Source organism: Myotis myotis, unplaced genomic scaffold, assembly GCF_014108235.1.
Source record: "Myotis myotis isolate mMyoMyo1 unplaced genomic scaffold, mMyoMyo1.p scaffold_m19_p_1, whole genome shotgun sequence".
Lineage (NCBI taxonomy): Eukaryota > Metazoa > Chordata > Mammalia > Chiroptera > Vespertilionidae > Myotis > Myotis myotis.
The window spans coordinates 30,674,084-30,701,142 of record NW_023416313.1 but is presented as its reverse complement, the minus strand read 5'-3'; the positions used below and the strand labels follow the sequence as shown (position 1 = coordinate 30,701,142).

Genomic DNA, 27,059 nt, shown 5'->3' with positions numbered 1-27,059 from the left:
ATTCATGTTTTGACATTTTATTTTTAATTGACTTATAAACTGTTTCCTTTTCCTGAGTTTGATCCAAGTATATTATTGTTTTAGGCTTTCACTGGAGCTGTTGTTTATTTTGACTCTTCCCAGGCACCTTTGGTTCTGGCTGACAGGGATAGAATAGGCTTTTCTTTCCTTTATTTTTATGTTTTTAAAAATTAACAGACTTTATATATTTTTTTTTTTTAGAGGAGTTTCAAGTTCACAGAAAATTTGAGCAGAAAGCAGAGTTCCCATGTACCGTCTTCTTATTCCCCCCTCTCCCGTTTCCCCCATTAACATTTTACATTAGTGTGGTACATTTGTTAAAACAATTGATGAACCTGCATTGACATGTCATAATCACCCATCCATAGCTTACATCACATTCACTCTTTGTATTGTACATTCCATGGGGTTTTGACAAATATATAGTGACATGTATCCACAATTATAGTATCACGCAGAGCAGTTTCAAGGCCCTAAAAAAAGTCCCTTGTACTCTCCTATTCATCCTTTTCTCCCTTCCCCTCCACCCCCATCCAAAAACCTGAACCCCTGATAACCACTGGTCTCTTTTTAAAAAAAAAAAAAAAAAAAAAATGTATTGATTGATTTGAGAGTGAAGGAAGGGAGAGAGAAAGGGGAAAGGAGAGAGAAAAATAATGGTTTGTTGTTCCACTTATTCATGCATTTATTGGTAGATTCTTGTATGTGCCCTAACCAGGGATCGAACCCGCAACCTTGGTATATCAGGAATATGCTCCAACCAGCTGAGCTACCTGGCCAGGGCACCACTGATCCTTTTATTATCTCCATAGTTTTGCCTTTTCCAGAATGTCATATTGTTGTAATCATACAGTATATAGCCTTTTCAGACTGGCTTCTTTTGCTTAGAAATAGGCATTTAAATTTCCTCCAAGTTTTTTCATGACTTGAAAATTCTTCTTTTAAGTGCTGAATAGTATTCCATTGTCTGGATATATATACACCACAATGCATCCAGTTACCTACCGAAGCACTTCTTGGTTGCTTCAGAGTTTTGGCAACTATGAATAAAGCTGCTATAAACATCTGTATGCAGGTTTTTGTGTGGACATACTTTAAACTGCTTTGAGTAAGTCCCAAGGAGTGCAGTTAGTTGCTGAGTTGTATGGTATGAATATGTTTCATTTTTAAAGAAACCTCCAAATTTTCTTCCAAAATGGGTATAGAGTTTTGTGTTTCTACCGCTATCTACATGTCTTCTTTGGGGAGGGTCTGTTCTGATGATTTGCCCACTTTTAAATTGGGTTGCTTATTATTGTTGAGTTTTAAGGATTTTTTTTTAATGTATTATGGATTCTTTATATTTTGGAAGCTGATTATGTGTTTTGCAGATATTTTCTTCCAGTCTGTGCCTTGTCTTTTCATTCTATTAACAATATCTTTAGCAGAGTTTAAGTTCATTTTAATAAAGCTTAACTTACCAACTTTTCTCTCATGGGTGTTGTATTTGGTGTTATATTTAAAAAGTCATCACTAAACCTAAGAAAATCCAGACTTTTCTCCTACCTAATATTCTAGGAATTCAGAGGGGTTTGCATTTTACATGTAGAATTCATTTCGCATTTCCCGTTTAGATCTATGATCCGTTTTGAGTACCTTTTTGTGAAAAGTGTCAGGTTTGTGTTTAGATTTTGTTTTTTTAAATCTGCATGTGGGGGTCCAGTTATGCCAGCGCCATCTGTTGAAAGTCTCTCTCATTGATTTCCTTTGCTCCTTTGTCAAAGTTCAGTTGACTATGTTTGTGTGGGTCTATTCCTGGACTTTCTGTTCTGTCCCACTGATCTGTTTGTCTGTTTGTTCAACAATGCCACTCTGTCTTGATTATTGCCCCTTTAAAGTAAGTCTTGAAGTCAGCTAGTGTAAGTACTTCGACTTTGTTGTTCTTCTTCAGTATTGTGTTAGCTATTCTGGGTCATTTGCCTCTTCATATAAACTTTAAAATTAGTTTGTTATTCACAAAATAACTTGCTGGTAATAGGCTTGCTTTTTAAACTAAGAATTTTGCTTTTTAAATTGAGATATTTTTATATTTGTTCCTATTCCAAGGCCTCTTCTTTTTTAGGTGATCATCAACATTTTTGTTAGCCATTATAAGAAAATAATTAATTAGAATTGTATGGTACTTCGTTATATTTTTGCATATAAATCTATACATAAATATATGCATGTATGTATATAAGGTGGTGACTATAAAGTACTAATTTTTATTGTTTAAGACCAGTTCTTGGGGTTGAGATGGCAGCAGGCTGCTTTCACAGACTCCATTGGGGTCTATCTAATTTTTGTTTGTTTTAAAAATATCTGTGAGGTTAAATATTATTTTTGTGGTATTGGCCTGTTTTATGCTTTGTACCTTGTTTACTCATGTCTTTTGTCCAGTTTTCAGTTTGGAGATGTGGGTCTTTTTCTCATTTCATTAGAGCTTTGTAGATGGAGGCAAAAGTGATTAACCCTTTAAAAGTAATTTTTGAAATTTGATTTTTTAATGCAGATATTTGGAAGGTAAATCTTTATTTGGAAGCGAAATACAGGTTTTCCTTAAACTTTGGCTTTATTGGAAAATTTCTTAAAATTTATATATATAAAAGCCTAAGCAACTTTTACGACAGAACAACTGGAACAACTGGTCGCTGTGACACGCACTGACCACCGGGGGCAGACGCTCAACGCAGGAGCTGTCTCCTGATGGTCAATGTGCTCCCACAGCGGACCGAAACTGGCAGTCTGACATCCCTTGAGGGGCCCCGGATTTCAGGAGGGCACAGTCCAGGCTGAGGGACCCCAACCGTGCTCTGGGCTTCTAGTATGCAATAATGTTAGTTATTTGTTTATGCTTTTTTTTATGTTTATGCTTTTTCTGTAGAAGATAGTAATGGTGAGTTATTTGAGAGATCAGTTTAACTAAAGTTTTTTGTTTGTTTTTTTCCATTTTGAAAATACTGTTCAAAGGCTAAATATCAATTTAAAAGTTTATACTTCTTCAGAGTCTAAAATTTAAGTACTTAGGTCTATCATGTGACTTCTTGGTTAGTTGCATTTATTGTAAAGTTAAATTCCAAGAAACCTTTGTAACTGTTAGGATCTCATGAAACTTAATTAAAGACTTATACATCTTCATTAAAGGAAAAAATATATTTTGTAACTGCTTACATATGTCAGCCTTGAATATGGTTCATCTTCATTTTTATTTCTAAAATATGTTAAAATTCTGGAAACTGAGTAGCCTTTTTTAATGATTTCTTACGATTGTCCAACATAATAATGATATAAAATACAGCGTATTCTTAATGTTTCAAAATATTTTTTTAATTTCAGATCTCTTTTTTCCACAATAACATTTGTTAATAGATTTTCTCCTTGATAATACACAATGTTGGATCATGAAACAGAGTAAACAAATAGTTCATTGTTTAAAATAGTGTACACTGTGTTCAAAGGACTGTGAATTTTTGAATTGTTCTTATATAATTTTAGTTCTAGAATATAATATATTATACTTTAATTTGATGTGATGCAAAAATATTTGAGGTGTAATATTAACAGTTTGTTATATTCTTTAGATTATTATTATTTTAATAAGAATCATGTGTGCCTAAATTTTTCATCTTAAGTTTGGAGGGAAATACTCTATTCTGTGAAAATAGTAGTAAATAAAGATAATGAATAGGGCATGAAAGGAAGCCAAATGTTTGGAACTTCTGTCTTTCAAAAAGATTTTTAAAAATTTATAAATTATTTTTTCTGAACTGTCTGCTGTAACCCGACTTTGTATTACTTCCTGGAATTTTCTGTTGAAGTTATCACAGGTCACCTTTTTGTATCTTGATATGTACTGTGTTTGGTAGAGTAGGTTGTTTTAGTTGACAGAATAATTCCTTATGAGTTTGGAATGTATGTATTTAGAGCAGCGGTTCTTAATCTTCCTAATGCCACGACCCTTTAGTATACAGTTCCTCATGTGGTGGTGACCCCCAACCATAAAATTATTTTCGTTGCTAGTTCATAACTGTAATTTTGCTACTGTTATGAATAGTAATGTAAATATCTGATATGCAGGATGTATTTAGGCGAACCCTGTGAAAGGGTCGTTCGACCCCCAAAGGGGTCGCGACCCACAGGTTGAGAACTGCTGGCCTAGGACTTCCGGAAAGGATGCAGCTCTGCTCACACCTTGATTTTTGGCAAATGCTATGGCCTAAATATTTGTCAAATTCACATACTGAAAGCCTAGCCCCCAGTGTAATGGGACCAGGAGATGGGCCCTTTGGGGGGCGATTAGGTCAGTGATGGTGAACCTATGACACACGTGTCAGAGGTGACACGCGAACTCATTGTTTTGTTTGATTTTTCTTTGTTAAATGGCATTTAAATATATAAAATAAATATCAAAAATATAAGTCTTTGTTTTACTATGGTTGCAAATATCAAAAAATTTCTATATGTGACACGGCACCAGAGTTAAGTTAGGGTTTTTCAAAATGCTGACACGCCGAGCTCAAAAGGTTCGCCATCACTGACATAAGCTGTAGTTAGAGAATGTGGAGGGTCTGTGTTATGCAGTAGGCTGGAAGAATGAGGGAAGGATAAACTGTAGATAGAAATCCAAGCTAGGCTGCCCAGGCAGTCAAGAGAACAGAACAGGTAAATATAAACAACATGCAGTGGTGTGCATTCTTTTTGTGCCACATCTGGCGCAACGTACTATTCGCCAGGCCCAGTGTCGTCCCTAACTGAGTAAATGGCACCACTGTCCTTTGAGTGACTCAGATATAAATACGGAGTCATCTTTCATTCCTTTCCCTCACCTTGATATCACACCCACTAACACATGGCAAATCTCAAATCCTCTTCCTTCTCTCCTGTGCCACTGCCCGCCTCTTAGCCCACGCTGTGCTCTCCCCTGGGTTTCTGCAGTGGCTTCCCTGATTCTATATTTCCCTCTTCCAATCCAGAGGATCCAGAGCGGTCTTCTCAGGAGAGGCCAGCTTCTATCCCCCTGCAAGTTAGTATTTCACACAGAATTACAATTGCATTTAGAATGAAATCTAATTTCCTTATCAAGGTCTAAAACTTTGATCCCTGACGGATAATTCTGACTTCATCTCCCATTGCCTCTCGCTGACTTCATCCCTGGAGTTCAGGCCACACGGGCCTTCCTTTTGTTTCTCAAATATTCACACTCAGCCTTGTGCTTTCTGACCCTGATGCTTTGTCTTGTTGCCTCTTTTTCATCATTTAGATCTTAATTCAAATGCAGCCTCTTCAAATGAGGCCTTTGCTGGGCATGCAGAGTAGCGTATTTCAACTCCTAACCCCGTCTCTGTTTCATTTACTCCCATCTCTTTTATTTCCTTAATTGCATGTGACTTTATTTAGAATTCATTTATTCAGTGCCTATTTATTGTATACCTAGTATATGCCATGCACTGTTCTTGGGGTTCATCAATGAACATAAAAAATAAGGGGATCCCTGCTCTTATGGAATTCACATTAGTAGGGTAGAGAGAAAAACAACACATAACAACCATGTAGCTAAATTATAGTTATGTTGGGCAATGTTAGAAGGCAGCAAGTATAATAGAGAAAAATAGAGCATGGTAATACAGATTGGGAGATCTGGAAGCAGGTCCGGGGTAGCACGCTTGCTAAGGAGGGTGGTGATGGTAGGCCTAATTAGTTGATTACTAAAGTAGAGTTCTTTATTTTTTTTCTCTTAATTTTAGCTTCAGCACCAGTCAGCAAAGTGAATAAGTACTGTACTTCTTCCAACTTTCATTCCACATTGGGGAAAAAGAATATCATCATGTCAAACATTACGATTGACCCAGATGTCAAGCCCGGTGAATATGTCATCAAGAGCCTCTTTGCAGAATTTGCTGTTCAAGCTGAAAAGAAAATTGAAGTTGTAATGGCTGAACCCTTGGTGAGTAGAGCTGACCTAAAAGTCTGAAATATTTTCTGGATTTTTTTGTATTAACCAATACAATACAAACTTTGCAAATAATATACCTTAAAAAAATATTAAAGGAGGCCCATCTGAAAAGGCTACATACTATATAATTCCAACTATATGACATTCTGGAAAAAAGCAAAACTCGAAGACAGGAAAAGATCAGGGGTTGGGTGTGGGTGGAGGGATGAATAGGCAGAACAAAAGGGTTTTTAGGGCAGTGAACATATACTTTTATGCTACTATAGCGGTGGGTGCATGCATTAAACATTTGTCCAGGCACCTAGAATATAGAACACCAAGAGTGAAGGGAACTGTGACGTAATCAGTGGACTTTGGGTGATTAAGATATGTCAGTGCGGACTCATCAGAGGTAACGAATACACCACTTTGGTGCAGAATATTGATAATGGAGGAGGCTGTGCATGTGTGAGCAACGTGTGTATGGGAAGTCTCCACCTTCTGCTCAGTTTTGCTGTGAACTTAAAACTGCTCTAAGAATAGTCTTAAAGTAATATAAGGGGATGGGTTAGTACAGTAGCCCCCCCTTTCCCCATGGGGGGATAAGTTTCAAGACCCCCTATTAAATGCCTAAAACCGGGAATAGTACTAACCCCATACTGTATATACTTTTTCCCACACATACAGTGGCTGTGGGACCAAACTGTTCTGCCTCTCCACTCCTCCTGACGGTCTCTAGGTGGTGTTTCTTGTATGTCCTTAGTTATAGGACTACATGATGATGGTTCTATAGTTGTTATTTTGATGTGGTCTTGAGAGGAGGCAAGTGCAGTGTTTACCTATGCCACCACCTTGAGTGAAAGCCCAGCATCCGCTTTGATAAGTTGCTGCAGGTCACAAAAGAACAAAATTAAATTTTACCAATGCCAATTGTTGAGACAGATAAAACCTAAGAGAAAGTAAAGGAAAATCTAGACTATTCTGAAACTTAACACCCGGCCTCAGCAATTTTCAACTTGCACAGCACATTTTTAAACATTTATCTATTTTATATAATACTAGAGGCCCGGTGCACGAAATATGTGCACGGGGGGTTTGGGTGGTCTCTCAGCCCAGCCTGCACCCTCTCCAATCTGGGGCCCCTCGGGGGATATCCGACTGTCAGACATCCCTCTCACAATCCAGGACCGCTGGCTCCTAACTGCTCGACTGCCTGCCTGCCTGATTGCCCCACAACTGCTCCCTTGCTGGCCTCATCACCCCCAACTGCCCTCCCCTGCCTGCCCGATCACCCCCAACTGCCCTCCCCTGCTGGCCTGATCACCCCCAACTGCCCTCCCTGCCAGCCTGATCACCCACAACTGCCCTCTCCTGCTGGCCTGATCACCCCCAACTTCTCTCCCCTGCCAGCCCGATTATCCCCAACTTCCCTCCCCTGCCAGCCCGATAACCCCCAACTGCCCTCCCCTGCCGACTCGATCGCTCCCAACTGCCCTCCCCTGCCAGCCTGATTGCCCACAACTGCCTTCCCCTGCCACGACCTGCCTCTTCCACATGAGGTGGCAGAGACGCTGGGACCAGCCTCCTTTGCACTGCGTGGAGCCGCGGGACCCCCAGGCCTCACTGTGCAGAGCAGCCGCCACGCCCCGCCTCTGCTGTGTGTGCGGCCATCTTGTGATGACATCACGCACGAGGACCACCGAGGCTTTTATTAGTATAGGTTTTCTAAATACCACCATGTGATGTGGTCCTATCAGCTCTCAAAATACTATATTCTTAAAGGAATTTTAATTTTGAAATGTGGAGATCTTGAGAGCTAAAATATTAAAAGGAAATATGAGTGAAATTACCTAATTTGTTTGAGTCTCTAAATGATATTTCTGTATCTTTCTCCTTTCTTTTACTTCCAACGCCATTCGTACTGTCCTAGCTTAGGGTCAGGTTCTGTCATATTAGACCAGTGCAAGAGCCTTCTAACTGGTCAGAAAGTGGTCCATTTCCTTCCCATTTTTCTTATTTTAACCAGACTTTTTTTTATCTAATACTCACAGTTATCACCATTCTGCTTTAAAAATCTTGCTCACTTTTCATTGCTCTGGAATAAATTCAAGTTCTTGTTGGGTCATTCCAGCCTCTTTACACTCTTGTTACAGTTTGTATAATGTCTCACGATTCTCTTATCCTGATGTATGCTCTATTTTTTAAAAAAATATGTATTTTTATTGATTTTAGAGAGGAAGGGAGAGGGAGAGTGAGATAGAAACATCAATGATGAGAGAGAATCATCAATAGGCTGCCTCCTGCACGTCCCACAAACTGGGCATGTGCCCCGACTGGGAATCGAACCTTGACCTCCTGGCTCATAGGTCGACTGACCACTGAGCCATGCTTGTTAGGCTGTGCTCTGTGTTTTAAAGCTCTACTCATCCTTTGAATTTCCCATACATTCCCTTTAACATAGTGATTCTCCTCAAGCTAAATGAATCTTTGTTTGACCATAATAATTTGTTCATACTTCTAGATTCTGACATTACCATATTAGTTGTTCATATGTTTATCTCCTCTGGTGTGAGCTACTTGGTACAGAGAGCCAGGTCTCACCCTCCTTTTTATCTGCAGCACTGCCCATGGTAGATGATTGGCAGGAGGTACTTAGTAAGGATTTGTGTTTTAAGTTGCCTGTAGCCTTAAGAACTTTGCTGTGATGCGTGCCCTTTGTTTTTCTAATAAAACAACGTTAACGGAGCTTTTCATAAATTCTTTCAGAATACTAGTCTGATGCTGACTATATTTATTCATTCCTTTAATACCTAATTTCAGAGACATCTACTTGGTAATCTAAGGTGAGATTATAAAATTACGGTGAATAGGGGTGAGGATTCCATCAGAAAAAAGGTGTTTCTACCCCATCACCACACTTTGGGAGAGGTGCTGTCTGAGCTTACTCTTTCGAACACTCCAGGAAAACCCCCAAAGTGGTGGTCTCCAGCAGCCACGGACAAACACAGGCTGAGAAAATCCCTATCATATTTTAACAGATTTAACCCCCCTGCACTCGTATGTACCAGCATCATTTCTTCTTATCAGATCTCTTGCCAGCTTTGTTTCATGTACATCCAAGCCTGAGTAAACTGAGTATATCTACATAAGATATTGAAAATACATTTAATATCGTATTGTCACAATATTTCTATTATAGCTTCAAGTGCATTTATTGTGATTTTATTTATTTTGAAATTTGTTCTGTATCCTCTTAGGTAATACACAGCCATCCAAGAGGACTCTCTTGAATTCTCAAATGAAACTCTTTAGGGTCACTTTAAATAAAGTAGCACCCATGGAGGTTACCAGGAAAAAAAAAGTAGCACAGTTATAAATGGCTTTTGCTAAAAGAATTTAATCTATCACTAAAATGAGAGAACGGGCCTTTTGATTCTCATTAGAAACCATAATAAAAGGAGGTTAAAGAGGCCGAAAGATGGGAAGATTAGCTGAGCTTGACTTTTAGCCACAATTTCATTTTTAGTTTGGAAGAAAGATTAAGGAAGGAAGGGCAATCATTGATTGAGGATAGCAGCTTGCAGACTATGCAATCCAATACCTGAGGCTCCTTTCTTCCTAAAAGGTGGTAGATCAATCCTGGGTAATGATCCAGGCGTATCCAAGCTCATCTGTTAATCTTTTAGATTGCCAGTGACGAGAAAAGAAAAGAGGATGAAGCTTTAAACAGTCACCTGCTGATTTTGACTTTAGGCCCAGGATTTTTACAACTCTGCAATTTCCACTGTGTTTTCAGAATATTAAATATATATGCACTTTTAAAAGACTTTCTGCTCTCTGTATGATCTCTCCTTTCCTCCAAACTACATTTTTCTGTTAGTTTTGTCTTCTCCTCACATGTGTATTGAAACATATTTTTAATTGTAGGAGAAGCCTTTGTCTAGATCTCTCCAGAGGGGTGAAGATCTGCAGTTTGACCAGGTATGTCAATTTTAGGGGACTGTTTTATTTTTTTTCGGAAAGGAAAATATTTGTCCTACCAGTCTGATCCAAATATATCTAGTATTAAGAAGTTCCCGTATATCTAGATTCAGCTGTCATTGGTAGTTTGTTTATTTAACAAAACAAATAGAATGAACTATGAACTGTGAACTTTATAATTCTTAGAATGAGCTGTGAACTTTATTGATTTCTGCTCATTCAGTATTTTTAAATGTTTTACTTTTCACTGTTAAACTCTTTGCTGTGCCCTTTTAAATTTTCTCAGAAAGTCTCCAATTACATCCACCAATCTTTTCTTGCATATCAATTCCTACAATTTCTGCATAATAGCATTTTACCTTTTAACATTTATTTTTTCCTGTTGGGGCTGTCAGAACCTTTACAGAGAAGCATCCAGCCTACTTCCCTCCCTCTTTCCTCCTCGAAGCAGAGCTGGAGATGAGGCCTCGGTCCTGGGGACGACCCCAGAGAGCAGGCTTGGGCAAGTCAAGCAGAGGGAGGAAGAGCTGATGGAAGGGAGCACTTGAGAGGTCTCTGCTCTGGGGCCTTCCTCCTACCTCTGAGCCTTACACAGATGTCCCCAGAATTGTCTGTCTGCAGCTCCCATCCCCAGTGGTTGAGGGCTGCCCCAAGAGGCATCAACTACATCCCACCCTCACACTTGTGCTTCTAGCTGTGCTTGTACAAAGGTCAGGTGGATCCTCTCTGTGTCAGAAAGCAATAGAAGCTTGAAAACATACAGTGACCAAAAAATTCTCCAGCCCCCTTTATATAGAATGCTGAGGTCTAAAAATTAGTGTGGTATTTCTCTAATGTTAATTCTTTTCTCTTGCTGAGATTGTGTTGCTTGGGTGTTATTTTTGTCATAATTATGTGTGCTTAATAAGTGTTTTACTATATGTTGATTGTTTGCAAAAACCAATAACCTAGATTAGCTTCCTGTTGCCATCTAGTATTCCTGAGTACTTTTCTCATAATTATATATCTAGGAAATAGATTTTAATATTCATTAGTACACTTGATTAGATAATGATGGCTGGTTAGAATTACTTGGTGGATACATACCGTTTCTGCATCTTGCTGCAGTTTTGCTGAGTCTAAGTAGCACCTGTATTTTACTACAGCTCCCTAGGTAATTCTGATGCATACATACAGTGGGTAAATAGCTGCAAATCTAAGAAGAGACCGTAAATAGGAAGCTAGTCCTCTATTATAGTAGTAACCAGATCACCTCATATAATGCTTTTCACATCTTAATGCCACCATGAAGGTATTCCTACTAGTAATTAACTACTAATTATTAATGTATTATTAATAGATTACTTTAAAAGTATTTAGATTATTTATACTTAAATTCTAATGATGATGAATGAATATAAAATCAGAATAAGAAATCCTATTAAACAAGGTTTTAAGGAAAATTTCCATGTTTTCTTTTGTAATTGATTAACAAAACTATACATGATCATGCATCATAGCTTGATATTTTTTTACAATAAAAAGCTGTGTGTCCTTTAAACTGTTTTAATATACATTTACAATAGTAGATGGTGTTTTATTGTTCCTTCATTATTAACAGTGAACCATATTCTCCTTTTAACAGGGACGGTTCATTGTGAATAAAATATAAATTAAAAAATAGTTAATTAAAATTAGAATTATATTTTACTTTAATTCCCTATATTAGACACTATTTACCTGTCAAATTATGGTAATTTATAAATAGAACCACGATTAAAGGAAGGCAGAGATAATGAAAAAGAAAACAGCCTATGCAATCAAATAAGCCATTGCTTTTTTTTTTCTATTTTCCTGGATGAAGTACATTCTGAAGTTAGATGACGAATATAAAATATTAGGAGAATCTAAATCTTCATTACTAGAGTTATCATGTTACCTTCATTTACTTATACTTCCTGTAGTCCTGGAACTGAATGAGACCTTGAGTATTCCTGTTTTTTAGTTAAGAAAAGCCAAGTGAAAATTGTTGTACTCTATGCTGATTTAAGAATATTAATTTAATGAGCAATGAGTTGAGTCAGATACAGAATTTCTTATGAAGAGAGGGTGTTTTCCTTGGGCTGCTCAAGATGAGGTGACTTTAGGGACTGCTGATGGTAGCTGGTGCACCTCTCACCTCACTATAGGCAAGCTGCCATCATTCATGAAATGGATCTGATATTCACCTACAATACAGGTAGTTTTAGAGGTGCCTCAAATTGGTAGCAGTTGTTCATCTTCCTACATTATCTTTATGCTGTCCATCTATATCAGTGGTTCTCAACCTGTGGGTCGTGACCATCGGAAAACACATATAGCATATCAGATATTCACATTACGATTCATAACAGTAGCAAAATTACAGTTATGAAGTAGCAACGAAAATAATGTTATGGTTGGGGTTCACCACAACATGAGGAACTGTATTAAAGGGTCACAGCATTAGGAAGGTTGAGAACCACTGAATATTCTAAGCTATAAAAGCTTGTGTACAACACATTTTTAATGTTTATTTGTATCACAAATTGATTATTTAATTATAATTTTGTTCTGTATCATAGCAGTACAGAGTAAATGTGAGCTTTTCCATACTTCTAACAATATATTGTAGTTTTCGTTGTTTCTCCATCTGTTTACCAATTCTAGTGGCAACATTTTAGAACCTTTTGTTCACATGAGGAGAGAGGAACTGGCCAGGGGAAGGAAGTAGATGTGTTGATTTTCCTCACATGTTATGCATAATCGTCTCCCAGAGGTATTCATGTGTTTAATCAGGGATGTTATTGGTGATCATGTGAGGAGCATGTGGAGGCAAGGAGAAGGGAGAAAGCCTCTGAGCTAAACAGAATGGATTTGGGTGAATTTTGATAGTGGGAGAAACTTAGCCCCGTTTACTACTTGACTGTATCCCCAGCGCGCGCGCGCTCTCTCTCTCTCTCTCTCTCTCTCTCTCTCTCTCTCTTTTTAATTTTAAGATATATTTACTGCTTTCAGTTGCTCTGTTTATTCTACTATGTTTACTCTAGAAGTGCTTATTATTTTTAAGTGATTGCTAATAGTTACGAGTATGGTTCTTTGATGTGGTATTTTATCTTCTGGCAATGTCTTGTGTTTTCAGTTGATAAGCTCTATGAGCTCCGTAGCAGAGCACTGTCTCCCTTCCTTACTTCGCACCTTGTTTGACTGGTACAGACGCCAGAATGGAACTGAAGATGAATCTTACGAGTATAGGCCTCGATCTAGCACAAAATCTAAGGGGTAAGTGGCTCATTTTCTACTGTTCTGGGATTGAAGCAATTCCAGTGAAGGGGGTGATCGTGTTATCACTTGAAGATTGTTATTATTTGGCTTCTAAGCAATAACATTGATTCTTTTTGTTCTGAAATGGTAGTAAGGGGAGAGGATAGTCCAAGCGTAACCTGTAAACCAAGTAAAGCAGGTACAGCCATACAGTGCTCATCACGGGGACTAGTGGTGCTAAACCAGATTTTGGGAGTGCCATTTCAGTAGTTGTGAGGAGCTTTAATAATCATAAAAGAAATTAAGAAAATATTCAAAGAAGGTCCTGTTCACATGGTGTGTGAAGGGAAGCAGTGGTGGTGATACAGGATGACTGTCAAAACCCCGTGTTATTTACCATGACACCCTTTTTGGTGCTCAAGTCCAAGAACACGTCTTCTCCTTTTTCAGATTTCTTAGGGAGATCTTGGCTTTAGTAAAACATCTGTCTGTGTTCAGGTGATGGCCTATGGTTTAGAAATGGACTTGAGTAGATGCCACTTGTGTTTTTTCATCTTAGATTTGTGAGAAAGTTACCTGGCACTATAATTTCTTCAGAAGAGTTATTTTTTTGGTTTCAGTTCTTAATAAAAATATACTAATCAAATATGAAATAACGTTACATTTTCTAAATGAAATTTGAAATGCTTTTCTTCCTCTTCCTAATTTTTTAGATTAGGTTTAATTTCTGACAGATATAGTAGTGAAATGTATGTATAGATTCCTAATTTACAAAAGAGAGGAAATAAGAACATGTAATATATACCGTGAGTTACTAGGAAAACTTGTATGCTGTAGAACACCATCCATATTGGGAACTCAGTGAATAATTTGAACTAGTAGCCAATACCTATTTTAAAACTTACATTCTTCATGCAGTCCTAACTTGGGCTTCTTGTTTCAGGGATGACCAGCAACGTGAAAGAGATTATCTTCTTGAAAGGAGAGACTTAGCAGTAGATTTCATTTTTTGTTTAGTTTTAGTTGAAGTTCTAAAGCAGGTAAGTGCTGTTATTTCTGTAAAGTTGTTATTTCTGAAAAGTCTGTTTTTCTTATTTTGCTTTGATGTTTCAGTTACCTTATTTAGGATGTATTGTCTAAAATTCTGGCCCACATATACTGCATTCCTATAATTTAATTATACCTGTTTCAGTTGCCTGAGGCCTTCCTTTCCTGTACCTGTCACTTCGTTTCTTTTATGTTTGTATGCATCCAAGACATGAAGTCATGTTAGCAAAATGGAGCTGAATAGAAATTTGTGTTACAAATGGGCCGTTAGCTGCAAATATAGTATGCCTGTCATTCACGTACTTCAATCTTTTTTTACTTCCACTTTCAAAGAATTTCTTTCTCTAAGCCCTCAAGCCTGCATTTCAACATGTAATAATTGTGCAGTAATAGTTGAGGGATGGGGATGATTTGACAAGGGTAAGACTGAGTTGGCAAAGATGATCCATAGATTTCCAGCCATGCACATTGTAGTATTTGGGAAAAATTTAGGAACTCTAAAAGAAAAATTATATTTTGCATATTACATGTTTGGACAAGGAGTTGTCTATGTTATGTAAACTCAAATAGAAGATAAAATGTGATAATGAACAGGAAATGAAAGATATAAAAATTGATAGACTATTTTTTTGACATAGCCAATATAAAAATAATTGGGTTGTATAATCATTTATACTTTGTCTTTGTTTTTTTTTTATCATGTCTGTGCAAAGACATTGAAATCTGAACATCTGAAATCTGCAAATAAAATAATTAAAAACCTGTAAAATGAATAAATGACTTAGTCACAGATAAAATCACTTTAATTTGTAGCCATCCTAAAGGTTTTTAGTGAATGTGGGATAGAAATTTCTCCTGGGAGTTGTGCTGACAAGCCAGATTTCCTTTTTGTGACCTCCCAGTTGAGCTGGGGCCGTAAGACCCTGAGGTAACCAGGGATAAGAGGAACCCTGGCCACACAGCATGAGTGGGCTTTACTGGGGCTCGCTGTGGTTGATCCCTAGCCTCTCATGTGTGCTAATGTAGCTCATTTAAGTGGTTTGGTAACCAGCATCTGCACTTCTTTGCTTAGTTAAACCGTATAGGGCTTCTCCTTCCAGCAGTGGGAATCGCATACTCCCTACACTGACCTTCAGGACTGATCTGCCTCCTCTGTGCCTTTTCTCCTTTGTTTCCCATGACATTCTCCTACTCAGCAATCAGTCTCCTTCCTCATCTAAAAGCTCTCCCTGATTGCACTGGCTTCAGAACAACACAAGGACAACCCCCTGGAGTTGTCTTTCTCCTCTTCTCCTTCTTTCTTTGTCTTTTTCCCTCCTCATCATCTTCATCCTCTTTCTCCTCCATCTACTTCTCCAAAATAATCCAGACAGCTCTTCCGGTAGAAGAAAAGTTAGGGTCTGTAAACGTAAGAACATTCTTTCAGTGGGCTCAGTTTTCCACTTCCTTCCACAAAATCCTTTCCGATCCTTGGTTCACATGGACTCAAAATATGAGAAAGGGAAATACAGTGGCTCTGACAGCTAATCTTTGCTTTTGGTATGTCACTACATTCTTTCAACCTATTGTTCCCTTTTCACTTTCCCATGTCTCTCTTTTACCATTATCCTCAGACTTTCATTCAAATGCACCCATCAAAGGGTAAAATACATCACTAAGAATATAGATACACTGTATTTAAGATCTTATAGAGGGTTTTTTTTTCTTTCCTAGTAAAAGGCATCTTTTTAGCTTCTTAAAAACTACAGGAAATGAAGTAAAAATCAATACAACTTTCTGAAATCTCAGGACAAACTAACCCAATTTTCTTCACTATCAAACTGATGTAAGGTTTAATAGATCCAGAGAGCAATCAATGTACTAGATCTTGAATTTAATAAGACTTTTACTTTGTCCCACATAATATACACATATTAAAATGTGATTTAGACAGTCCCAAGAGCATTGAAGTATTGATACATGGATGGTTCGGTCTTAAGGAGGGGTAAATATTGGAAATTATTTGTTTCTTGAGTAATCTGTCATGTCTTCAGTGATAATCGCACATATTTAGAACTCTTCATAATGCATAAAGACTCTATGTCCTTCGTTTCAGCTGGTCACTCTAATAAATTCTGGGAGATAGTCATGGCAGGTGTTTTCATCCCAGCCGTGTCATTTACTTGCTGTGTAACTTGGCAAGTAATTACCCACAAACTCTTTCTCCTCTTTGAAGGAGGGATGATATTTACCATGTTTTGTAGAATCATGAGAATTAAATACAATAATTTCTGGGACATGGAAAGTGCCCAATAAATGTTATCTGCTATTTTCATTTTAGAGGTGAAGAAATGTTCTTAGTTGTAGGGACTTACTGAAGATTATAAACCTAGTTCACTTTTTTACTCCAAGTTTTCTCCCTTTAATAATAAAAATAAATTGTTGGTAAAATCAGAGATGTGACATGGTTGGGTGAAATGACCAGCATCTTGTAGAATTAAAGTTTTAATCATAACAAGTTAGATGAAGAATTAAGTTAGCTAAATGTGATGAAATTAGTGTGATTCAATTCACTGTGGGAACAAAATGAACTCAAGATATAGATAAGTAATTACATTTTTCTAAAAAATAGGAATAATTTTGGGGTCAGGGCTGACTACAGATGTTACTGTTAGTACAGGGGCTTTAAAATCCACAATGAAAGTATGATTAAACAGCAATGTAGTGTTTAGCAAGTTTGAAGCAATTTTCTTTTTATGTTGAATTTTAGTCAGATGTATTTATTCATTGAAACAAACAAGAAGATTGGGAAACCAGGTTGGTGAGTCATTTCAAGCTCTTGGCTTAGTTTTATCAGTGCTGTTGAGAATTATCAGAAGGTGGAGTAGTCCTTCAGTATTTTCAGATTTAACAGTACCATTTTAGATGTTGATAAGCAGCTCTAGATGTTATGGGGTCATTTGTAATTTTGCAGAAGCATGAATTTATTCTCTTTTATGCTGAGAACTGGTCTCTTAGGTAATGCATGAGTCTCGTTGATGCCCCAGCATACATATCTTAACCTAGTTTTGTTGTTTTTCACTTTCCTGATGTGATAAAAGCATTAAATTTTGGGAGGTGGTGGTGGGAATAGCCTTGGACTAAAACATGGGTATTCTCTAGGATGTATGCTTCTTGAATGCTCAGGTAGAATTAAAGCTGCTTCTAAAGTCATGCAAATGGCAAAGATTTGAAAAATTCTTGACATTAAAGATGGGAATATTATTCCATTTGGGGTGATTTTTTAAATTTTTTTTTTTTACTATTGAAAATAAGGGGAGAAGTACGTAGTTCAAAAATTTCTGTGCAATCTGATAATGTTCATTCTTCATATAAAATTTTTAGAGATTGTGCTCCCCACTAAATTAAAGATATATTTCTTCTTTCACTTCTGTTTCTCTTCCAATATGAAAAAGCTAGCAATTTTCCTCTCATTTTTTTTCATTTATTAAAAGCATTTTTTGTATATCAAACTGGGCCCACAGTATATTCTAGAGAAGTACACACCAACTTCAGAACTTCAGTTCCCTCACCTGTAAACTAGGGGACAAATATCTACCTTGTAAGGCTATTGTAGTAAATATTATAAATAATCTAACCTTTCACAAAGACACATACAGAGGATTGATGGTGGCAGTAGTAGGGCACTAATAAAGAGTATGCAACATGACTTAAGTAGTGTCCCCAGCTGCCATCGTTAGACTTAGCACATAACTGGATCAAATAAAGACTGTTCAGGAGGAATTACAGGTTTAAGTCCCCTTGTGTTCTGTATCTCTGGCCTAGAGCACACCACACACCACTATGAAGAAATCAGTGTATAAAACCATAACAGTGCAGTAAGTGGAGCACAAAAATTGAGTCATGTGAAATGCGGTGTTGCATCATTGCAAGGTCAGGGAAATGTCTTGGGCCAGCCTGTTGATTAGCGCTGTCCATTCTGGAGTAAGTTCTGGGATCAGGCACTTGATCCAAACATAGCCCGTCCCCTAGTGGTGATGTCTGCTCTGTCCTCACTGCCCCTGGGGTCATCACAGGACTGACTGGGAGCTACACAGAGGACCACAGCCGTGAGCCCTGTAACTTCTTTTGTTGGCCACTCCAGGGAAGATGAGGCTGGAGAACACACCTGTCTCCCTGCTTCCCTGGTTGGCTCTGGTTTCTTGCCATTTTGTCTCCTCTACTAGGCCTTGTCCTCAATATCTAGTTCCTTCATCTCCCCTATATTCCCAGGAGGTAAGAATTTTGGCCTGGTCCCTTTTAGAGAAGGGTGGGAAAGGTGAGAGGACAAGAATCAGTCTCCAGTGTGATACACCAGATTTTGCATTCCCTCAGGGCTAGTAAGTATAGGGTTCTACTCTGTTATCTGCAATTTCCAGGTGAGGGAGTGGAAACTTCTGCGGGGATACATAACTAGTGAAAAGAGAAATCTTGGTTTGATTAGACTAACCCAGTGGTCGGCAAACTCATTAGTCAACAGAGCCAAATATCAACAGTACAACGATTGAAATTTCTTTTGAGAGCCAAATTTTTTAAACTTAAACTATATAGGTAGGTACATTGTTATTAACTTGATTAGGGTACTCTTAAGGCTTAGGAAGAGCCACACTCAAGGGGCCAAAGAGCCGCATGTGGCTCGCGAGCCGCAGTTTGCCGACCATTGGACTAACCCAATATCCATGGTCTTTCTATGCTTTTATCATTCCAATGAAGAAAACGTTTTCATTTATTGTGTAATGGTTTGGTTATACTTTATCTGTAATAAACTGAACAGCTTAGTGTGGCTTTGAGGGAGCACTTTGGGGATACTGTTTTTAGTTCTTAATTTGAGATAGATTATGTGGTCCTAAAAAGGGGTTCTTGGGCTACCAAGTAAAAGATTGCCGTGCCTCTAATAGTTGGTCAGCCAATATCTGGAATTTCCTGTATCAATAAGATTTGATTGTTATACTTTCATAATGTTTGCCTGTTAGAGGTTGAAAAGCTTCTTGTAACTATCCAGTCAATCATAGAATCCTAGTTAAGTATCCATAATGCTAGAGAAGTCCTGGATTAACATTTCAGTTTACCTATGTGGGACCAAGGTCAATAAGACTCTTCTTCCAAAGTATCCTAGTTCTTGAACTTTGTCATGCAGAATAAATTCAGTTTCTGCCCCATTGTTAACATGGGATTTATATACCCCAGCTTCCACGAAGCAATGCATGAAAAGCTCATGTCTTTCCTGTATCAGGTTACTTTTGCTTTATTTATTTATTTATTTATTTATTTATTTATTTATTTATTTTTGTTCAAAGTATTACTAAGTACATATGTCTCCTTTTTCCCCATCAACCCCTCCCTGCCCACTCCCACCCCCCAGGCCATCAGGTTACTTTTAAAATGTTCTCTGAGACCTAGAAAGGTAGAGTTCGGATTTCAGCTGCTTCCTCCCTTAATCCCTATTTGATTTTGGGATAGGGCAGTCACAGTTTCTAGGAAATGAGATAAATGGGCTTTCTTAGCCTCCTCTTGTCCACAGTAAGCACTGAGCCACTTAGCCACGATGAGGCTGTAGGATAGCCGTCCGGCCTGCAGTGAAGGTTCCCCAGGAGCCTTCGAAAGCCGTGTCAGTTGCCATGCCTCCCTCTGCTTGGGACAGCAGTTTAGAAGTTGTGTCAGTGTTCTCAGTGTTGTCAGAATTTAGTCACGGTCTCATTGAGATGAATAAATGGAAGTGAATACTTGTTAGAATTCTTGTCCCTCATTACTATTTGCGTGATTACTCTTATCTAATGTCTCTCTCATATTTACTAGTTTGGAATTAGTTCCTGGTCATTATTCAGGACTAAGTTTAATCCCCTCCTAATAGACTCCTGGTTTACCTTTGTAAGGAATGCACTGTCTTCATTTTAAATAGCTCTCTTTCAAGCCCTCAAGAAGCATTCTGACCATCTCTGAGGAATTAGAATTCTTTACTATATTTTCCCCCAGTCTAGTTTTTTGCTTTCTTGGTTTTATTTAATATTCGATTACAATTTCATCCTATTACTGAGGTGTTCTGGAACCTGTATTGTTAAAAATTATCAGCAAATCAAATGTAGAATTCCTATGTGTTTTGTTTTAATTGGACCCCAGGCCCACAGAATTGGATAAATTCTGGGTAAAGACATGCTGCTGTTGTTGCTCTCTGCGTGGCTGTTCATGTTTGTTTGTTTACAATATAATGGTCCCTCTGAGAACTGGACTGCTATATACAATCGAAAGCCTAATTATGTGACTCTCCTGGTTCATTCACTCCCTGGCTATTCCCTTTTCAGTAACTGATTTTTATGTTAATATAGTCCCTTAACTTTAAAAATGTTTTGATACATGTTTGGATAATATATTAAAGTTTTACTGTTTTGGGACTTTCTAAAAAATTGTATCATTGTTTATTGTCCTCTGGGACTTTTTTCCCCACTCCACATTATGTGACTAAGATTCATCCATGAAGTGTGTAGTTATACGTCATTGTTTTCTTTCCCTCCCCCTTTATTTTTTTAGAGAATTGAAGGGTTCTTTTTATTGAACATTTAGGCTCGAAAGAATCTTTGTACGAGTTCACTCTTCCCAACCTTTTCACGGCGTCATGATTATGTTTTCAATTCTGTAATCTAACAGGAGGCTCCAATATTATGGTGTCCAGCCCACCAATCATGAACCAGAAAAGAAATGTCATCAGCAACCATTGACCTCAGTTCTTTTTTGTAAAAATTCACTAAGCCTGCCTACTAGGTAACAAACACCCTGCCAGGTGCTTTATGAATATTAACTCATTGAATTCATTTAATCTTCATAGCAAACCTACAATGTTGGCAGTACTATTATTCTCATTTGTAGTACTCTATGAGGTCATGTATTGGTTCCCTGAGGTTGTAGAATTAAGTTATCACAAGTTTAGTGGCTAAGAAAACAGAAATTTATTCTCTCATGGTTCTGGAGGCCAGAGTCTGAAATCAAGGTGTTGGCAAGGCCTCTCCAGCCAGAGGCTCTCATCATTGTTTCCTTAACCGTGTAATTGCTAGCGTGGTGAAGCACCATCCTCTTAGGTTTAATACCCGGGCCCCTGGAAATTCAGCTGATAAGTGGCAGATTAACAGGAGAAAAGGCCCTCCTAGAAAAGAAGTCAAGAGCCAAAGAAGGGTTAGACATGAAAAATTACTTTATCAAAGAGCAAAATACATTGTGGAGAAGTGACAGGACAAAGGAAAAGGGTTTGGCTGTTGGGGTGGTAAATGGTGGGAAGGTAAATATATGGGGAAAACCAGTGGTAGATAAGGGCTAGTTAGAAAGGTTTGTTTGTGCAGACCCATCTCAGTGCCAACTTTCTGTTTCCAGTGGCCATGGTTCTTCTACTCTCCTTGGTATTGGAAAGGGGAAGGGAGACTGCTTTTAGCCAGAAAGAGGGAGAATAGAGAGCTTTTCCTGCATCTTCTCAGCATGATACAATTTTTTGAGTTGCCTTCAGCTCAAAATAATCCTTATGCCAACCTGCCGTATTTCGTAGTGGCAAACATTGATCCTCTTCAGTAGGTCGCACGCTGCGTAAATAATTGATTTAAACTTCCACCGGCAGTGTACATGAAACCTCATTGATTTACATTATCTCTACTATTTGGCTTTGTCAGACTCATTTTTTTTCCCCATCGAATTGGTGTAAAATGATACCTTGTGCATTTTCCCCCCTCCTTATTACTAATGAAATCAAGCATCTCTTCATATGATTGTTCTCATAGGACCAAGTATAACAGAGGGCAAAACAGGAAGTTGTAAAACTTTGCTGAAAGTCTTTAAAGAGATGGAAAGATATTCCGTGTAAATGCGTAAGAATACAGTTATCCCCAAATTGATCAAAAGGTTCATTGCAATTCCAGTAATCTTATAGTTATTGTGGAACTTAAAAAGATGACTGTAAATTGAATGTGGAAGAACAATAGGCCAGGAATAGTCAAAACATCTCTGAAAAAGATGGAGGGTGAGGCTTGTAGAACAATACATCCAAACTTATTAAATAAGTAAGACAGCCTAATAATAAGACAGCCTGATTTTAGGACAGACACGTTAAATTGATAGAGAGCTCAGAAACAGACCCACACATGAATAGAACTAGAGTCTGTCAGTGGTGACTTGTATAATCTTTGACCCGGCAGTTCCTCTTTTTGGACTCTTTCTCATGGGACTATACAAATCTATAATGTTGACTGCACAAGATGTTTATTGTAAAACATGCATATTGACTATAGACATTCTGGGCTGAAATGTTCATTAATAGAGAGCTCATTCAATAAATGACATATACTGAATATTTTATGGCTATTAAAAAATAACAAGGAAGAACTCTAAGTACTGACATGGAAAGATGCATTGTTCTGTTAAGTAAAAATAAAGTGTGTGTGTGTGTGTGTGTGTGTGTGTGTGTGTGTAGAAAAAGTGTGCAAGGCTATATACCAAGTTTTTAATAGTGATTATATTTGGGGGGAAGGGCAGAGATTTTAAATATTTATTTTACAGATTAGGAACTAACATGTAGTTTTTAAAGAACTAAACAAAACAGACATTTAAATGACAAATTTCTAATACTAATAAAGCCATAAATACTAGTAGGTTAAAATTGTTGGAAAAGTTGTCCTTCTTGGTTACTGTTATGATAGGAAATCAGGCTATCTGAAGTGCGGTGCTGGCTCCGTCAAAGGTTGCTGATCTATAGCTGTTGCAGAGTTACACACGGGAAATGTATGTGTAACTTTCTGACAATAACAATTGCAGTAACAACAATAGCTTTCCCCCTCCGTAGTCCATTGTTCAGTGATTCGTGATTTTGAAGCTAATAATCATAAGTTTAGAGTTTGTGAAATTAGATATTCAACTAAATTAAAGAAAAAATACTTTTTTAGGAAAAAGGAAGATTGACAGATTAGTAATAGATCATATCATGAAAATTAAAATTGACTATTGGTTTAATTTGTTGAAATAAGACCACTCATAAAAGACTTCTAGCCTGTTTAGCTCTTACTCACTTGATCTTTTTTGTTCTAGATTCCTGTTCATCCTGTGCCTGATCCCTTAGTTCATGAAGTTCTAAACTTGGCTTTCAAGCACTTTAAACATAAGGAAGGGTAAGTGAAATACTAACTTGGGACTGTTGCTTTTCTCTGTGGGCTTATACTGCTTAAATATACTTTAAACGCTCATCGATCATTTGTTTTTAGCATTCAAAGCAATTATTTTTTTTAATCCACACTACATACATATAGAAATTATTTTTGTAAAAATAATTCTAAAACTGATTGGATTTATAAGAATTAGAAGGCTAAATGTCACAGCAAAGTAAAATCTAGAGGTAGGAAAAAATTTGTGTGGACTTTATTCTATAAATGAATTTTCAGAGAAAATTCTACAATATCTAATAAGAAATTTTGAGATATATTCAGAGAGTTTGTAAAAAAAAATGTAATAAATAATGCATTTGTTCTCTTGTTATTTCAGGTATTCGGGAACCAACACTGGGAATGTGCATATTATTGCAGATTTATATGCAGAGGTGATAGGGGTTCTTACCCAATCAAAGTAAGTTTCACTGATTTCGATATGCTTTTTGTCTTGGAATGCTTCATTACTAATATAGTTGACAAGGACAGTTTTAAACCTACTGTATTTTTCATAGAATTCAGTTTCACCTTTTATTACTAAGCTGCTCTGTTCCTCAGAGGATTTTAAAGTAGCACCCATAGGGGAGAAACCAAGATGGCAGCATAGGTAAACACCGGAAATTGCTGCCTTGCACAACCACTTCAAAAATACAACTAAAAGACAAAACGGACATCATCCAGAACCACAGGAAGGCTGGCTGAGTGGAAATTCTACAACTAGAAGGAAAGAGAAAAGCACACTGAGACTCAGAGGAGGTGCGGAAGTAAAGTGCACAGGTACGGATGCGCACGCCGAAAGGGCTGGCAACTGAGGACTCGGCGCACGTGGAAAGGGCTGGCAACTGAGGACATGGCGCACATGGAGAGGGCTGGCAGCTGAGGATGCAGCGCACGTGGAAAGGGCTGGCAGCTGAGGACGAGGCACACGTGGAGAGGGCTGGCAGCTAAGGACGCGGCTCAAGTGGAGAGGGCTGGAACCTGAGGACACGGTTGTCTTTTTCAATCGGGAGGGAGTCTCAAGCTCCTGACTGCTCTGAACTCCAGTTCCCGGTGAGTCTCTGGGGACCCAGACTCATGCGGGGAGAGGCTGGACTGTCTGGCATCAGGCGGAACTCGAGGAAGGCTTTCTCTGAGAGGTGCTTGCAGCGATTGCTGGGACGCTGAAACTCAGGGCCTCTTAGGGTAGGACTGGGGAGCAGCCATAGCTTCTTGCTCCGCCCTGTTGATCCCCTGAGATCCCGTCCCACCCAAGCTGTGTGCAGAGGCTTTTGCATATGAAAGGCCTGGCCCTTTGCAACCTGAAAATTACCTAACAAACTGCAGCTGAATCAGAGAGACCCAGAACTTCCAAAAGAAGGCCCAAGGCCCCACAGCAGCTTGCATTGCTTCACAGCTGGGCCTCATCTGGGCACCTCCAAACCCCAAACAAAGAAGAGGAATCTGCAGATCTCTCCATATCTCCTGCTGAGTAGCCTCAGGCAGAGGCTAAATTAACACTTCCTTAGAGATCCAAGAGCCAGTGTACCCAGTGGTCAGAGTGGGACCATCCAGATTACAGCAACTCAGATCCATAAGGGACACACTCAGGGGCCAGACTCATTGAGCACCAAAGCCCCACTGAAGCAAGTCTTGCCCCATAAGGGTGTCTCCAGTTCATAAGTTCTCCCACTGCAGACACAGCTGATTCTCACAGCCAAGTGGCCTGGAGGTCAATTCCTCCCAGTGATACCTACAACAATCAAGGCTTAACTACAATAAGACTAGGCACAAAGCCTACAAAGGAGTGCACCAAGAGTGTCCACCTCGGGTAATTGGGGAGGCTGAGCTACTGGGCCCTATAGGACACCTAACACAGAAAGCCACTCTATCAACACAGGGAAGCATAAAAAATGCGGAGACAAAGAAACAGGTCACAAATGACAGAAATGGAGGAAAGCAAACTACTGGATATAGAGTTCAAAACCACACTTATAAGGTTTTTCAAGAATTTTCTAGAAACTGCCGATAAATTTAGTGAGACCCTCAAGAAATCTCGTGAAACTGCCAATAAATTTAGTGAGACCCTGAAGAAATCTAGTGAGACCCTCGAGGTTATGAAAAAGGACCAACTAGAAATTAAGCATACACTGACTGAAATAAAAGATATTATGCAGAGTTCCAACAGCAGACTAGAGGATCGCAAGAATCAAGTCAAAGATTTGAAATACAAAGAAGCAAAAATCACCCAACCGGAAAAACAAAAAAAAGAATCCAAAAATATGAAGATAGTGTAAGGAGCCTCTGGGACAACTTCAAGCGTACCAACATCAGAATTATAGGGGTACCAGAAGGAGAGAGAGGGCAAGATATTGAAAACCTATTTGAAGAAATAATGACAGAAAATTTCCCCTTCCTGGTGAAAGAAATAAACCTACAAGTCCAGAAAGCGCAGAGAACCCCAAACAAAAGGAATCCAAAGAGGACCACACCAAGACACATCATCATTAAAATGCCAAGAGCAAAAGACAAAGAGAGAATCTTAAAAGCAGCAAGAGAAAGAAAGTCAGTTACCTACAAGGGAGTACCCATACGACTGTCAGCTGATTTTCAACGGAAACTATGCAGGCCAGAAGGGAGTGGCAAGAAATATTCAAAGTGATGAATGCCAAGAACCTACAACCAAGATTACTTTACCCAGCAAAGCTATCATTCAGAATTGAAGGTCAGATAAAGAGCTTCACAGATAAGAAAAAGCTAAAGGAGTTCATCACCACCAAACCAGTATTATATGAAATGCTGAAAGGTATCCTTTAAGAAGAGGAAGAAGAAGAAAAAGGTAAAGATACAAATTATGAACAACAAATACACATCTATCAACAAGTGAATCTAAAAATCAAGTGAGTAAATAATCTGATGAACAGAATAAACTGGTGAATATAATAGAATCAGGAGCATAGAAAGGGAGTGGACTGACTATTCTCCGGGGGGGCGGGGAGGGGGGAAGGGGGGAAGGGGTGTAGGGGTGTGGGAAGAGACTGGACAAAAATTGTACACCTGTGGATGAGAACAGTGGGTGGCGGAGGTAAGGGCAGAGGGTGGGGTGGGAACCGGGTGGAGGAGAGCTATGGGGGAAAAAAAGAGGAACAACTGTAATAATCTGAACAATAAAGAGTTAAATTAAAAAAAAAAAATAAAGTAGCACCCATATTTTAATTTCACAACATGTTTTCATTTTAGGTTTTTTCCCCATAAATTCTGAATTGAGGAAGTCAGAAATTGCCAGAAATAGTCAGGACATTACCTTATTTCCTACTTTTAACAATTCTGTAAGAAGCATTTTTTTTAATCTTTCTTTTAAAAGTCTTTACAGAGCTAATAATTACTTTTAATACTTTCCAGTTGAGTGCTTTTATTTCCAAGATATCAATGCAATCCCTTTATTCTAATCACCTTATTTTTTTTAATACTAAACAGAGTTTTGAATAGATAAAAGGGATACCTAAAAGGAAAGGTAAAAGATACCAGATTATTTTATGAAAAGTGTTATTCGTCAGGAGTTACACTCATTGAGCTGTCTTAAACCATCATTATAGTAAACACTAAAAAGCTGTTTGTCTTTAGTATTTGTGTTT

General features: G+C 38.2%; 1 protein-coding gene across 10 annotated transcripts in view; it reads left to right on the top strand.

Moving 5' to 3' along the window:
• Positions 1-27,059, top strand: part of FRYL (FRY like transcription coactivator) — a 246,965-nt gene that overhangs the window by 105,920 nt on the left and 113,986 nt on the right. For all 10 annotated transcript variants that reach the window (XR_004971662.1, XR_004971663.1, XM_036333414.1 and 7 more), the window contains 6 exons: positions 5,784-5,983; positions 9,899-9,952; positions 13,092-13,231; positions 14,157-14,253; positions 23,336-23,415; positions 23,786-23,866. Coding sequence is in view for 8 of the 10 variants with exons in the window: in XM_036333434.1 (XP_036189327.1) it covers positions 5,784-5,983; positions 9,899-9,952; positions 13,092-13,231; positions 14,157-14,253; positions 23,336-23,415; positions 23,786-23,866 (652 nt within the window). In the remaining 2 variants the exon portion in view is untranslated. The remainder of the gene's footprint in view (positions 1-5,783; positions 5,984-9,898; positions 9,953-13,091; positions 13,232-14,156; positions 14,254-23,335; positions 23,416-23,785; positions 23,867-27,059) is intronic.